The 14,883-nt window shown below is 40.6% G+C and overlaps 1 protein-coding gene across 1 annotated transcript; it reads right to left on the bottom strand.

Annotated features, from left to right (window-relative positions):
• Positions 1–750: 750 nt before the first annotated feature.
• On the bottom strand, positions 751–13,902 carry LOC311116041 (cytochrome P450 3A27-like; the record flags this gene model as incomplete). The annotated part of the gene is made up of 7 exons (XM_084191176.1): positions 751–2,993; positions 5,423–5,585; positions 10,841–11,067; positions 11,795–11,955; positions 12,542–12,620; positions 13,473–13,600; positions 13,746–13,902. Coding segments are annotated over 7 exons (1,041 nt in total), but the record flags the coding sequence as incomplete, so codon positions are not given.
• Between the last annotated feature and the right edge of the window lie 981 nt (positions 13,903–14,883).

The raw sequence follows: 14,883 nt of genomic DNA, 5'->3' as shown, positions 1-14,883 counted from the left end.
TATCTTGCTAATTTAGCTAACAAACTAAATAAAAACACACTCTCGACTCTCACACACAAAGGGCCCTGCAACGTGAAGGGTTGTCGGTAATGAAAAAGGGAAGCATCATCTAAGATGTGATTCCAACTAATTATAAGCTAAAATATATTCAGATTCAAAATTAGATTTTTTTCATAATTTTTTATTTCCTAAAGGTAAACACTAAACAGAGTATGCCCTTGTAAGGGAGAGGGTTAATACTCGGTTCCAGGAACAGACAACAAGTGCTTGACATATGGCATTGGTTCTGGGCCAGATTGAGAAATGTTTTTTAATTTGATCTGACCACTTGTTTGGTCGCTGTTATCCCCGACTGTTTGTTTTGTATTGCGAAATGAAGGTGAACTGTTCTCTGTGTGAAGGAGGTGAACTTCATGACCAGAGATTCTCTGCACTGTGTTTATAAATGCGGGAAGTACAAGAGAGCTGGAAAGTGTGGAGAGTGGATCAGTAGTTTGGAATGGAACCAGGCGAGCTACCAGGGCTGTGTATTTACATCCAACAGCCACACGGCGGCAGTATTGGGTTCGGAAAAGAAAATGTGTGGATGACCAAGTCAAAACACTACAATTAGGCCTAGCTGAGTGAAATTATAAATATTTATTGATAAATAACATCAATCAACCAATATATATATATTGATTGTGCTCATGATTATGTGTTTGTGTCTTATGTTTTGATTTATGAATGTTAATAAATACACAGACGACCTTGTTCTTTAGTGGAATGATTTTTATTGATTTGTGATTATTAAAGTTTAAAACAAAGCAGCTGCAGCGATCATTTCAACAGACGGTAAAGATTCTATTTTGGAAAGACTGCACAGCAGAACACCCAGAGGAACAAAATGAGAGTAGAGTTCTAGAGAACACCAGTTAGAGTTCTAAATTCTAGGAGAATCCTATCCTCCAGCCAGTAGTGTGCAGGATCCACACATGACATCTGCCATGGATTGAATACCCCTGGTGTCTGAATTTAACAAGACATGTACCCCTAATGCATCCATAGTATTACTATCTTTCTTTTATCTGGTGAAAATGTGTTTCTGAGCCCTACTCAAACTGAGACCAGGATTCAATCCCAGCTCTTTGTCAGCTATGCGCCATTTAAAGGTAATTTCCAGTTGAGCCGACAAATGCTACATTTATCATGAATGCAGTCTTATTGTCATATTATATTCAGTAGCCTATTGAATCCCAGCCTGAATATTCATTAGCCTATAGCAGGGTAAGGTCTGAATATTCAGAGAGATAGATAGATAGATAGATAGATAGATAGATAGATAGATAGATAGATAGATAGATAGATAGATAGATAGATAGATAGATAGATAGATAGATAGATAGATAGATAGATAGATAGATAGATAGATAGATAGATAGATAGATAGATAGATAGATAGATAGATAGATAGATAGATAGATAGATAGATAGATAGATAGATAGATAGATAGATAGATAGATAGATAGATAGATAGATAGATAGATAGATAGATAGATAGATAGATAGATAGATAGATAGATAGATAGATAGATAGATAGATAGATAGATAGATAGATAGATAGATAGATAGATAGATAGATAGATAGATAGATAGATAGATAGATAGATAGATAGATAGATAGATAGATAGATAGATAGATAGATAGATAGATAGATAGATAGATAGATAGATAGATAGATAGATAGATAGATAGATAGATAGATAGATAGATAGATAGATAGATAGATAGATAGATAGATAGATAGATAGATAGATAGATAGATAGATAGATAGATAGATAGATAGATAGATAGATAGATAGATAGATAGATAGATAGATAGATAGATAGAAAGTTATATACTTTTGTGGTGCACTTCACAAAATATGGTATCATGAGGAAGGAAAAGTATGTGGATATATTGAAGCAACATCTCAAGACATCAGCCAGGAAGTTAAAGCTTCGTCGCAAATGGGTCTTCCAAATGGACATTGACCCCAAGCATACTTCCAAAGTTGTGGCAAAATGGCTTAAGGACAACAAAGTCAAGGAATTGGAGTGGCCATCACAAAGCCCTGACCTCAAGCCTATTGAAAATGTGTGGGCAGAACTGAAAAAGCGTGTGCGAGCAAGGAGGCCTACAAACCTGACTCAGTTACACCTGCTCTGTCAGGAGGAATGGGCCAAAACCCAACTTATTGTGGGAAGCTTGTGGAAGGCTACCTGAAACATTTGACCCAAGTTAAACAATTTAAAGGCAATGCTACCAAATACTAATTGAGTGTATGTAAACTTCTGTCTCACTGGGAATGTGATGAAAGAAATAAAAGCTGAAATAAATCATTCTCCCGAGTGGTGCAGCGGTCTAAGGCACTGCATCTCAGTGCTTGACGTGTCACTACAGACCCCCTGGTTCGATTCCAGGCTGTATCACAACCGGCCGTGATTGGGAGTCCCATAGGGCGGCGCACAATTGGCCCAGCTTCGTCCGGCTTTGACCGGTGTAGGCCGTCATTGTAAGTAAGAATTTGTTCTTAACTGACTTGTCTAGTTAAATAAAGGTTAAATAAAATAAAAAATAACAATCTGACATTTCACATTCTTAAAATTATGTGGTGATCCTAACTGACCTAAGACAGGGCATTTGTTACTAGGATTAAATGTCAGGAATTGTGAAAAACTGAGTTTAAATGTATTTGGCTAAGGTGTATTTCAACTGTAGATAGATAGATAGATAGATAGATATATAGATATACTCATATGTTAGATAGATAGATAGACTCATATGTTAGACAGATAGATCGATAGATAGATAGATGGTAGGGTAGGGTACTCCTGCATTTGGTCATGTGTTTGGACTCTTCAGAGAGGTGGAGGTGGTGTTGCTAGGGGTGTTGCTACGGGGCTCCAGCCTCAGTTTGATTGGTCTTTTGGGCATCAGCAGACCCTGGATATCCATCTCCAACGGGATCTATGGAGAATAACAAAACAGAACTTAACCCTGGTTGTCCATCTCCAAAAAGATCTATAGAGAATAACAGAACAGAACATAACCCTGGTTGTCCATCTCCAACAGGATCTATAGAGAATAACAGAACAGAACATAACCCTGGTTGTCCATCTCCAACAGGATCTATAGAGAATAACAGAACAGAACATAACCCTGGTTGTCCATCTCCAACAGGATCTATAGAGAATAACAGAACAGAACATAACCCTGGTTGTCCATATCCAACAGGATCTATAGAGAATAACAGAACAGAACAGAACAGAACATAACCCTGGTTGTCCATCTCCAACAGGATCTATAGAGAATAACATAACATGACAAAACATGATTGTGTCTCCCGAGTGGCGCAGTGGTCTAAGGCACTGCATTGCAGTGCTAGCTCTGCCACTAGAGATCCTGGTAGAGCATGGGCCTTGTAACGCCAGGTTAACGGGGACCACCCATACCTAAAATGTATGCATGACTATATGTCACTTTGGATAAAAGCATCCTGCTAAAGGGATATATATTATTGTTATTTATATTATCTTATAATTATGTGTCCATGATCTCCAACTCACTGGTTGGACAATGCTGTGTGTGTGTGTGTGTGTGGGCGTGGGCGTTGTGTGTGTTGTGTTGGGGTGATCTTTGGACGTCTGATAACTCCTGTTACATAACCCTCCCCAGCCTTAACCACAATTCTAGGATTAGATCCCAGAGCCCCCAGTACTAACCTGAACCATTACACACTAACCTAACCACTGATCTAGGACCAGATTCCCCTGACCCAGTCCTAACCTGAACCATTACACACTAACCTAACCACTGATCTAGGACCAGATTCCCCTGATCCAGTACTAACCTGAACCATTACACACTAACATAACCACTGATCTAAGAATAGTCCTAACCTGAACCATTACACACTAACCTAACCACAGATCTAGAGCGCCCCCCAGTGTCTTTATGTGTGAAGTGTCAACATAGAGTTGAATACAGGACTAGGGAGAATCTCAATTGCATTTCCTTGATTCCTCGCATTCCTTCTCATCCAATGGGTTTTGAGGAGGAGGCGTGGATAGAGAACCACGAGGAATCAAGGAAAGACAATTGAGATTCTTCCCTATTTGCAACGATGGCGCTGATCATGCTAAAACAGGCGCTGACCATGTTATAACAGGTGGAGACCATGTTAAAACAGGTGGTGACCATGCTAAAACAGGTGGTGACCATGTTAAAACAGGATCTGACCATGTTATAACAGGTGGTGACCATGTTAAAACAGGTGGTGACCATGCTAAAAGAGGTGGTGACCATGTTATAACAGGTCCATGTTAAAACAGGTGGTGACCATGTTATAACAGGTCCATGTTAAAACAGGTGGTGACCATGCTAAAACAGGTCCATGTTAAAACAGATGGTGACCATGTTAAAACAGGTGGTGACCATGTTAAAACAGGTGGTGACCATGCTAAAACAGGTCCATGTTAAAACAGGTGGTGACCATGTTAAAACAGGTGGTGACCATGTTAAAACAGGTGGTGACCATGTTAAAACAGGTCCATGTTAAAACAGGTCCATGTTAAAACAGGTGGTGACCATGTATAAAAAACAGGTCCATGTTAAAACAGGTGGTGACCATGTTAAAACAGGCAGTGACCATGTTAAAACAGGTGGTGGCCATGTTAAAACAGGTCCATGTTAAAACAGGTGGTGACCATGTTAAAACAGGTGGTGACCATGTTAAACAGGTGGTGACCATGTTAAAACAGGCAGTGACCATGTTAAAACAGGTGGTGGCCATGTTAAAACAGGTGGTGTCCATGTTAAAACAGGTCCATGTTAAAACAGGTCCATGTTAAAACAGGTGGTGACCGTGTTAAACAGGTCATGACCATGCTAAAACTGATGGTGACCATGTTAAAATAGGTGGTGACCATGTTAAAACAAGAGGTGACCATGCTAAAACAGGTGGTGAACATGTTAAAACAGGTGGTGACCATGTTAAAACAGGTGGTGACCATGCTAAAACAGGTCCATGTTAAAACAGGTGGTGACCATGCTAAAACAGGTCTATGTTAAAACAGATGGTAACATTTTTACATTTTAGTCATTTAGCAGACGCTCTTATCCAGAGCGACTTACATGAGCAATTACGTTAAGTGCCTTGCTCAAGGGCACATGAACAGATTTTTCACCTAGTCGGCTCGGAAATTAGAACCAGCGACCTTTCGGTTACTGGCACAACGCTCTTAAACACTAAGCTATCTGCCGCTACCAAGTTAACCAAGTTAAATCAGCTGCATGTTAAAACAGGTGCTGCGGCAAGTTACAGCCTCTATCCAACTCTATGAATGATAATGATATTTGATGATGTCATATTCCGTCTGCTCAGGTGAGCGTCTCACCTCGGTCTCGTCGCAGACGGAGAATGTGAAACTCTGGAGGATCTCGACCATGGCCAGTTTGATCATGATCAGGGCGAAACGCATCCCGATACAGTTCCTGGGCCCCGCCCCGAACGGCATGTACGTGTACGGGTCAATAGACTCCTTGTTCTCCTTACTGAACCTGGACAGGGAGAGGGCAGACACATTACACATTGGATTGGAGTTGATTTGTGGTTGTGGTTCAGTCACATTACACATTGGATTGGAGTTGATTTGTGGTTGTGGTTCAGTCACATTACACATTGTATTGTAGTTGATTTGTGGTTGTGGTTCAGACACATTACACATTGTATTGTAGTTGATTTGTGGTTGTGGTTCAGACACATTACACATTCTATTGTAGTTGATTTGTGGTTGTGGTTCAGTCACATTACATTGTAGTTGATTTGTGGTTGTGGTCCAGTCACATTACATTGTAGTTGATTTGTGGTTGTGGTTCAGTCACATTACACATTGTATTGTGGTTGTGGTTCAGTCACTTACATTGTAGTTGATTTGTGGTTGTGGTTAAGACACATTACACATTGTATTGTAGTTGATTTGTGGTTGTGGTTCAGACACATTACACATTGTATTGTAGTTGATTTGTGGTTGTGGTTCAGTCACATTACACATTGTATTGTAGTTGATTTGTGGTTTTGGTTCAGTCACTTTACATTGTAGTTGATTTGTGGTTGTGGTTAAGACACATTACACATTGTATTGTAGTTGATTTGTGGTTGTGGTTCAATCACATTACACATTGTATTGTAGTTGATTTGTGGTTGTGGTTCAGTCACATTACACATTGTATTGTGGTTGATTTGGGGTTGTGGTTCAGACACATTACACATTGTATTGTAGTTGATTTGTGGTTGTGGTTCAGTCACATTACACATTGTATTGTAGTTGATTTGTGGTTGTGGTTCAATCACATTACACATTGTATTGTAGTTGATTTGTGGTTGTGGTTCAGTCACATTACACATTGTATTGTGGTTGATTTGGGGTTGTGGTTCAGACACATTACACATTGTATTGTAGTTGATTTGTGGTTGTGGTTCAGTCACATTACAAATTGTATTGTAGTTGATTTACATTTACATTTACATTTTTAGTCATTTAGCAGACGCTCTTATCCAGAGTGACTTACAGGAGCAATTAGGGTTAAGTGCCTTGCTTAAGGACACATCGACAGATTTTTCACCTAGTCGGCTTGGGGATTAGAACCAGCGACTTTTCGGTTACTGGCACAACGCTTTTACCCACTAAGCTACCTGGATTTGTGGTTGTGGTTCAAACACATTACACATTGTATTGTGGTTGATTTGGGGTTGTGGTTCAGACACATTACACATTGTATTGTAGTTGATTTGTGGTTGTGGTTCAGTCACATTACACATTGTATTGTAGTTGATTTGTGGTTGTGGTTCAGTCACATTGTATTGTAGTTGATTTGTGGTTGTGGTTCAGACACATTACACATTGTATTGTAATTGATTTGTGGTTGTGGTTCAGTCACATTACACATTGTATTGTAGTTGATTTGTGGTTGTGGTTCAGATACATTACACATTGTATTGTAGTTGATTTGTGGTTGTGGTTCAGTCACATTACACATTGTATTGTAGTTGATTTGTGGTTGTGGTTCAGATACATTACACATTGTATTGTAGTTGATTTGTGGTTGTGGTTCAGTCACATTACACATTGTATTGTAGTTGATTTGTGGTTGTGGTTCAGTCACATTACACATTGTATTGTAGTTGATTTGTGGTTGTGGTTCAGTCACATTACACATTGTATTGTAGTTGATTTGTGGTTGTGGTTCAGATACATTACACATTGTATTGTAGTTGATTTGTGGTTGTGGTTCAGTCACAGTACACATTGTATTGTAGTTGATTTGTGGTTGTGGTTCAGTCACATTACACATTGTATTGTAGTTGATTTGTGGTTTTGGTTCAGTCACTTTACATTGTAGTTGATTTGTGGTTGTGGTTAAGACACATTACACATTGTATTGTAGTTGATTTGTGGTTGTGGTTCAATCACATTACACATTGTATTGTAGTTGATTTGTGGTTGTGGTTCAGTCACATTACACATTGTATTGTAGTTGATTTGTGGTTGTGGTTCAGTCACATTACACATTGTATTGTGGTTGATTTGGGGTTGTGGTTCAGACACATTACACATTGTATTGTAGTTGATTTGTGGTTGTGGTTCAGTCACATTACACATTGTATTGTAGTTGATTTACATTTACATTTACATTTTTAGTCATTTAGCAGACGCTCTTATCCAGAGTGACTTACAGGAGCAATTAGGGTTAAGTGCCTTGCTTAAGGACACATCGACAGATTTTTCACCTAGTCGGCTCGGGGATTAGAACCAGCGACTTTTCGGTTACTGGCACAACGCTTTTACCCACTAAGCTACCTGGATTTGTGGTTGTGGTTCAAACACATTACACATTGTATTGTGGTTGATTTGGGGTTGTGGTTCAGACACATTACACATTGTATTGTAGTTGATTTGTGGTTGTGGTTCAGTCACATTACACATTGTATTGTAGTTGATTTGTGGTTGTGGTTCAGTCACATTGTATTGTAGTTGATTTGTGGTTGTGGTTCAGACACATTACACATTGTATTGTAATTGATTTGTGGTTGTGGTTCAGTCACATTACACATTGTATTGTAGTTGATTTGTGGTTGTGGTTCAGATACATTACACATTGTATTGTAGTTGATTTGTGGTTGTGGTTCAGTCACATTACACATTGTATTGTAGTTGATTTGTGGTTGTGGTTCAGATACATTACACATTGTATTGTAGTTGATTTGTGGTTGTGGTTCAGTCACATTACACATTGTATTGTAGTTGATTTGTGGTTGTGGTTCAGTCACATTACACATTGTATTGTAGTTGATTTGTGGTTGTGGTTCAGTCACATTGTATTGTAGTTGATTTGTGGTTGTGGTTCAGACACATTACACATTGTATTGTAATTGATTTGTGGTTGTGGTTCAGTCACATTACACATTGTATTGTAGTTGATTTGTGGTTGTGGTTCAGATACATTACACATTGTATTGTAGTTGATTTGTGGTTGTGGTTCAGTCACAGTACACATTGTATTGTAGTTGATTTGTGGTTGTGGTTCAGTCACATTACACATTGTATTGTAGTTGATTTGTGGTTTTGGTTCAGTCACTTTACATTGTAGTTGATTTGTGGTTGTGGTTAAGACACATTACACATTGTATTGTAGTTGATTTGTGGTTGTGGTTCAATCACATTACACATTGTATTGTAGTTGATTTGTGGTTGTGGTTCAGTCACATTACACATTGTATTGTGGTTGATTTGGGGTTGTGGTTCAGACACATTACACATTGTATTGTAGTTGATTTGTGGTTGTGGTTCAGTCACATTACACATTGTATTGTAGTTGATTTGTGGTTGTGGTTCAATCACATTACACATTGTATTGTAGTTGATTTGTGGTTGTGGTTCAGTCACATTACACATTGTATTGTGGTTGATTTGGGGTTGTGGTTCAGACACATTACACATTGTATTGTAGTTGATTTGTGGTTGTGGTTCAGTCACATTACACATTGTATTGTAGTTGATTTACATTTACATTTACATTTTTAGTCATTTAGCAGACGCTCTTATCCAGAGTGACTTACAGGAGCAATTAGGGTTAAGTGCCTTGCTTCAGGACACATCGACAGATTTTTCACCTAGTCGGCTCGGGGATTAGAACCAGCGACTTTTCGGTTACTGGCACAACGCTTTTACCCACTAAGCTACCTGGATTTGTGGTTGTGGTTCAAACACATTACACATTGTATTGTGGTTGATTTGGGGTTGTGGTTCAGACACATTACACATTGTATTGTAGTTGATTTGTGGTTGTGGTTCAGTCACATTACACATTGTATTGTAGTTGATTTGTGGTTGTGGTTCAGTCACATTGTATTGTAGTTGATTTGTGGTTGTGGTTCAGACACATTACACATTGTATTGTAATTGATTTGTGGTTGTGGTTCAGTCACATTACACATTGTATTGTAGTTGATTTGTGGTTGTGGTTCAGATACATTACACATTGTATTGTAGTTGATTTGTGGTTGTGGTTCAGTCACATTACACATTGTATTGTAGTTGATTTGTGGTTGTGGTTCAGATACATTACACATTGTATTGTAGTTGATTTGTGGTTGTGGTTCAGTCACATTACACATTGTATTGTAGTTGATTTGTGGTTGTGGTTCAGTCACATTACACATTGTATTGTAGTTGATTTGTGGTTGTTTTTCAGTCACATTGTATTGTAGTTGATTTGTGGTTGTGGTTCAGACACATTACACATTGTATTGTAATTGATTTGTGGTTGTGGTTCAGTCACATTACACATTGTATTGTAGTTGATTTGTGGTTGTGGTTCAGATACATTACACATTGTATTGCAGTTGATTTGTGGTTGTGGTTCAGTCACAGTACACATTGTATTGTAGTTGATTTGTGGTTGTGGTTCAGTCACATTACACATTGTATTGTAGTTGATTTGTGGTTGTGGTTAAATCACATTACACATTGTATTGTAGTTGATTTGTGGTTGTGGTTCAGACACATTACATTGTAGTTGATTTGTGGTTGTGGTTCAGACACATTACACATTGTATTGTAATTGATTTGTGGTTGTGGTTCAGTCACATTACATTGTAGTTGATTTGTGGTTGTGGTTCAGTCACATTACACATTGTATTGTAGTTGATTTGTGGTTGTGGTTCAGTCACAGTACACATTGTATTGTAGTTGATTTGTGGTTGTGGTTCAGTCACATTACACATTGTATTGTAGTTGATTTGTGGTTGTGGTTCAATCACATTACACATTGTATTGTAGTTGATTTGTGGTTGTGGTTCAGACACATTACATTGTAGTTGATTTGTGGTTGTGGTTCAGTCACATTACACATTACATTGTAGTTGATATGTGGTTGTGGTTCAGTCACAGTACACATTGTATTGTAGTTGATTTGTGGTTGTGGTTCAGTCACAGTACACATTGTATTGTAGTTGATTTGTGGTTGTGGTTCAGACACATTACACATTGTATTGTAGTTGATTTGTGGTTGTGGTTCAGTCACATTACACATTGTTTGTATTGTAGTTGATTTGTGGTTGTGGTTCAGACACATTACACATTGTATTGTAGTTGATTTCTCCTTGTGTTGTGGTAAAGTAGTGCTTGTGTTGTGGTTGTGCTGTGGTTGTGATATGGTTGAATTGTGGTTGTGCTGTGGTTGTGTTATTGTTGAATTGTGGTAGTGCTGTGGTTGAATTGTGGTTGTGCCGTGGTTACAGTGTGGTCCAGTACCTCTCTGGTTTGAACTCCTCAGGGTCGGACCAGATCTCTGGGTCACGATGGAGTGTCCATGTGGGAACCAGGATAACGCAGTCTTTGGGGATGACGATGCCGTTGATCTCCACTGTCTTCTTGGCGACCCTCTCCAGTCGGCCGAAGATGGGATACAGTCTCAGAGACTCGTTCAACACACTGTCCAGATACTCCATCTGCATCAGAGCTTCGTACTGGATAGGAGCCTGAACCGGGGTTACACATACATCAGTACCTCAACACATCTGGCACCGGGGTTACACATACATCAGTACCTCACCACATCTGGCACCGGGGTTACACACACATCAGTACCTTACCACATCTGGCACCGGGGTTACACACACATCAGTACATCTGACACCGGGGTTACACATACAATACCAGTCAAACGTTTGGACACACCTACTACCTACTAGTATCTATCTCCTCCTTTAGTTTGGTCATGGTGTGGGGGTTACCTTGTTGGGGAACACAGTATCTAACTCCTCCTGCGGTTTGGTCATGGTGTGGGGGTTACCTTGTTGGGGAACACAGTATCTATCTCCTCCTGCAGTTTGGTCATGGTGTGGGGGTTACCTTGTTGGGGAACACAGTATCTATCTCCTCCTGCAGTTTGGTCATGGTGTGGGGGTTACCTTGTTGGGGAACACAGTATCTATCTCCTCCTGCAGTTTGGTCATGGTGTGGGGGTTACCTTGTTGGGGAACACAGTATCTATCTCCTCCTGCAGTTTGGTCATGGTGTGGGGGTTACTTTGATGGGGAACACAGTATCTATCTCCTCCTGCAGTTTGGTCATGGTGTGGGGGTTACCTTGTTGGGGAACACAGTATCTATCTCCTCCTGCAGTTTGGTCATGGTGTGGGGGTTACCTTGTTGGGGAACACAGTATCTATCTCCTCCTGCAGTTTGGTCATGGTGTGGGGGTTACCTTGTTGGGGAACACAGTATCTATCTCCTCCTGCAGTTTGGTCATGACATGTGGGTTGGTAGCCAGGTTATAGGCCAGGAAACTCAGAGTACTGCTGCTGGTCTCGTAGCCGGCAAAGATAAAGATCATGGCCTGAGACAAGATCTCATGATCGGTCAGTCCTGTGTGTGTGGGGGGGGGGGGGGGGGGGAGAGAGAGAGAGAGAGAGAGAGAGAGAGAGAGAGAGGGTGGAGAGAGAGAGGGTGGAGAGAGAGGGTGGAGAGAGAGAGAGGGTGGAGAGAGAGAGAGAGAGAGAGAGAGGGTGGAGAGAGAGAGAGAGGGTGGAGAGAGAGAGAGAGAGAGGGTGGAGAGAGAGAGGGTGGAGAGAGAGAGAGAGAGGGGGAGAGAGAGAGGGAGAGAGGGAGAGAGAGGGGGAGAGAGAGAGAGATGGAGAGAGAGAGAGAGGGAGAGAGATGGAGAGAGAGAGAGGGAGAGAGATGGAGAGAGAAAGCGAGAGAGATAATTGTTTACAGTTGTGTGTTTGTAACAGTAGTTTCCAGGTGTGTGTTTGTAACAGTAGTTTCCAGGTGTGTGTTTGTAACAGTAGTTAACAGGTGTGTGTTTGTAACAGTAGTTTCCAGGTGTGTGTTTGTAACAGTAGTTAACAGGTGTGTGTTTGTAACAGTAGTTAACAGGTGTGTGTTTGGAACAGTAGTTTCCAGGTGTGTGTTTGTAACAGTAGTTAACAGGTGTGTGTTCGGCAGGTACCTTTAGTCTGTTCCTCTCCTGTCTTTGTGTCGCTGCCTTTCTGAGAGTCGATCATCAGCTGTAAGAAATCCACCCGACTCTGGAAGCAGAAATAAATGATGTAAAATCCATCCAATCACAATCAACACAAACAGATTCTACTGGATCTGGTCTAATCACAACCAACACAACTAGATTCTACTGGATCTGGTCCAATCACAACCAACACAAACAAATTCTACTGGATCTGGTCCAATCACAACCAACACAAACAGATTCTACTGGATCTGGTCCAATCACAACCAACACAAACAGATTCTACTGGATCTGGTCCAATCACAACCAACACAAACATATTCTACTGCAGGGGTCTCCATCATTTTCTAACATCAGAGAAAGTAGTGCACTATGTTGTCAACTCTTCCCCTGGTCCTTAGAGAAAGTAGTGCACTATGTTGTCAACTCTTCCCCTGGTCCTTAGAGAAAGTAGTGCACTATGTTGTCAACTCTCCCCCTGGTCCTTAGAGAAAGTAGTGCACTATGTTGTCAACTCTTCCCCTGGTCCTTAGAGAAAGTAGTGCACTATGTTGTCAACTCTTCCCCTGGTCCTTAGAGAAAGTAGTGCACTATGTTGTCAACTCTCCCCCTGGTCCTTAGAGAATGTAGTGCACTATGTTGTCAACTCTTCCCCTGGTCATCAGAGAAAGTAGTGCACTATGTTGTCAACTCTCTCCCTGGTCCTTAGAGAAAGTAGTGCACTATGTTGTCAACTCTCGCCCCTGCCCAGTCATGTGAAATCCATAGATTAGGGCCTAATTAATTTATTTCAATTGACTGATTTCCTTATATGACCTGTAACTCAGTAAATCGTTGACATTTTTGCATGTTGCGTTTATATTTTTGTTCAATATATAAAATTCAGAATATTTCAATACAAATATAAAACATTTACAGTTGTGTTCCCAGTGCCGCGTCCAGATTTGATCTTAGCCAGCGAGGCGTAAAAGAAGTCTGTCACCGCAGTCGGGAAGAAAGAAAACTTCATCTTCTCCAAGATAGGACCCGTGAAAGGGAACAACACTGGGAAAGAGAAACCGTTCATAAAAAGGTACATCACTTTATATGATTACAAAGTACAACTTTGCTTCCGTGTGTGTGTGTGTGTGTGTGTGTGTGTGTGTGTGTGTGCGTGCGTGCGTGCGTGCGTGTGTGTGTGTAGTCTCACCGACTAGAAGGAACAGTGGGTTTAACATGTCAAACTTGAGCATCTTCTTGACGTTGGAGACGAAGGGGTCTGAAGGGTTGTTCAGAGAGTCAATGTCCACACTGAAGGCTGTGCTGGTGACCACGTCCATACTGTAGGGCCCAAAGAACCTGCAACACAACCACAATTACACAACGACTGACCACAACTACTGACCACAACCACACAACTACTGACCACAACTACTGACCACATCCACACAACTACTGACCACAACTACTGACCACAACTACTGACCACATCCACACAACTACTGACCACAACTACTGACCACAACTACACAACTACTGACCACAACCACACAACGACTGACCACAACTACTGACTACATCCACACAACTACTGACCACAACTACTGACTACAACCACACAACTACTGACCACAACTACTGACTACATCCACACAACTACTGACCACAACTACTGACTACAACCACACAACTACTGACCACAACTACTGACCACATCCACACAACTACTGACCACAATTACAAAACGACTGACCACAACTACTGACCACAACTACACAACTACTGACCACAACTACTGACCACAACTACTGACCACAACCACACAACTACTGACCACAACTACTGACCACATCCACACAACTACTGACCACAACTACTGACTACAACTACTGACCACAACTACTGACCACAACCACACAACTACTGACACACAACTACTGACCACAACTACTGACCACAACTACTGACCACAACCACACAACTACTGACCACAACTACTGACCACAACCACAAAACTACTGACCACAACTACTGACCACAACCACACAACTACTGACCACAACCACACAACTGCTGACCACAACCACACAACTACTGACCAAAACTACTGACCACAACCACACAACTACTGACCACAACAACACAACTGCTGACCACAACTATGACCACAACCATACAGGTATTTCCCCAAAAAACATAAAAGCATCTGTTAAGTGTCATACTATATACAGTGCCTTCAGAAAGTATTCACACCCTTTGACTTTTTCCACATTTTCTTGTTTTACAGCCTGAATTTAAAATTGATTAAATAGAGATTTAGTGTCACTGGCCTTCACACAAAGTGAAGT

The sequence above is a fragment of the Coregonus lavaretus genome (assembly GCF_964263955.1).
Source record: "Coregonus lavaretus genome assembly, contig: HAP1_SCAFFOLD_8319, whole genome shotgun sequence".
Lineage (NCBI taxonomy): Eukaryota > Metazoa > Chordata > Actinopteri > Salmoniformes > Salmonidae > Coregonus > Coregonus lavaretus.
The sequence above is the reverse complement of the archived record's forward strand: the minus strand, read 5'-3'. Positions and strand labels throughout refer to the sequence as shown.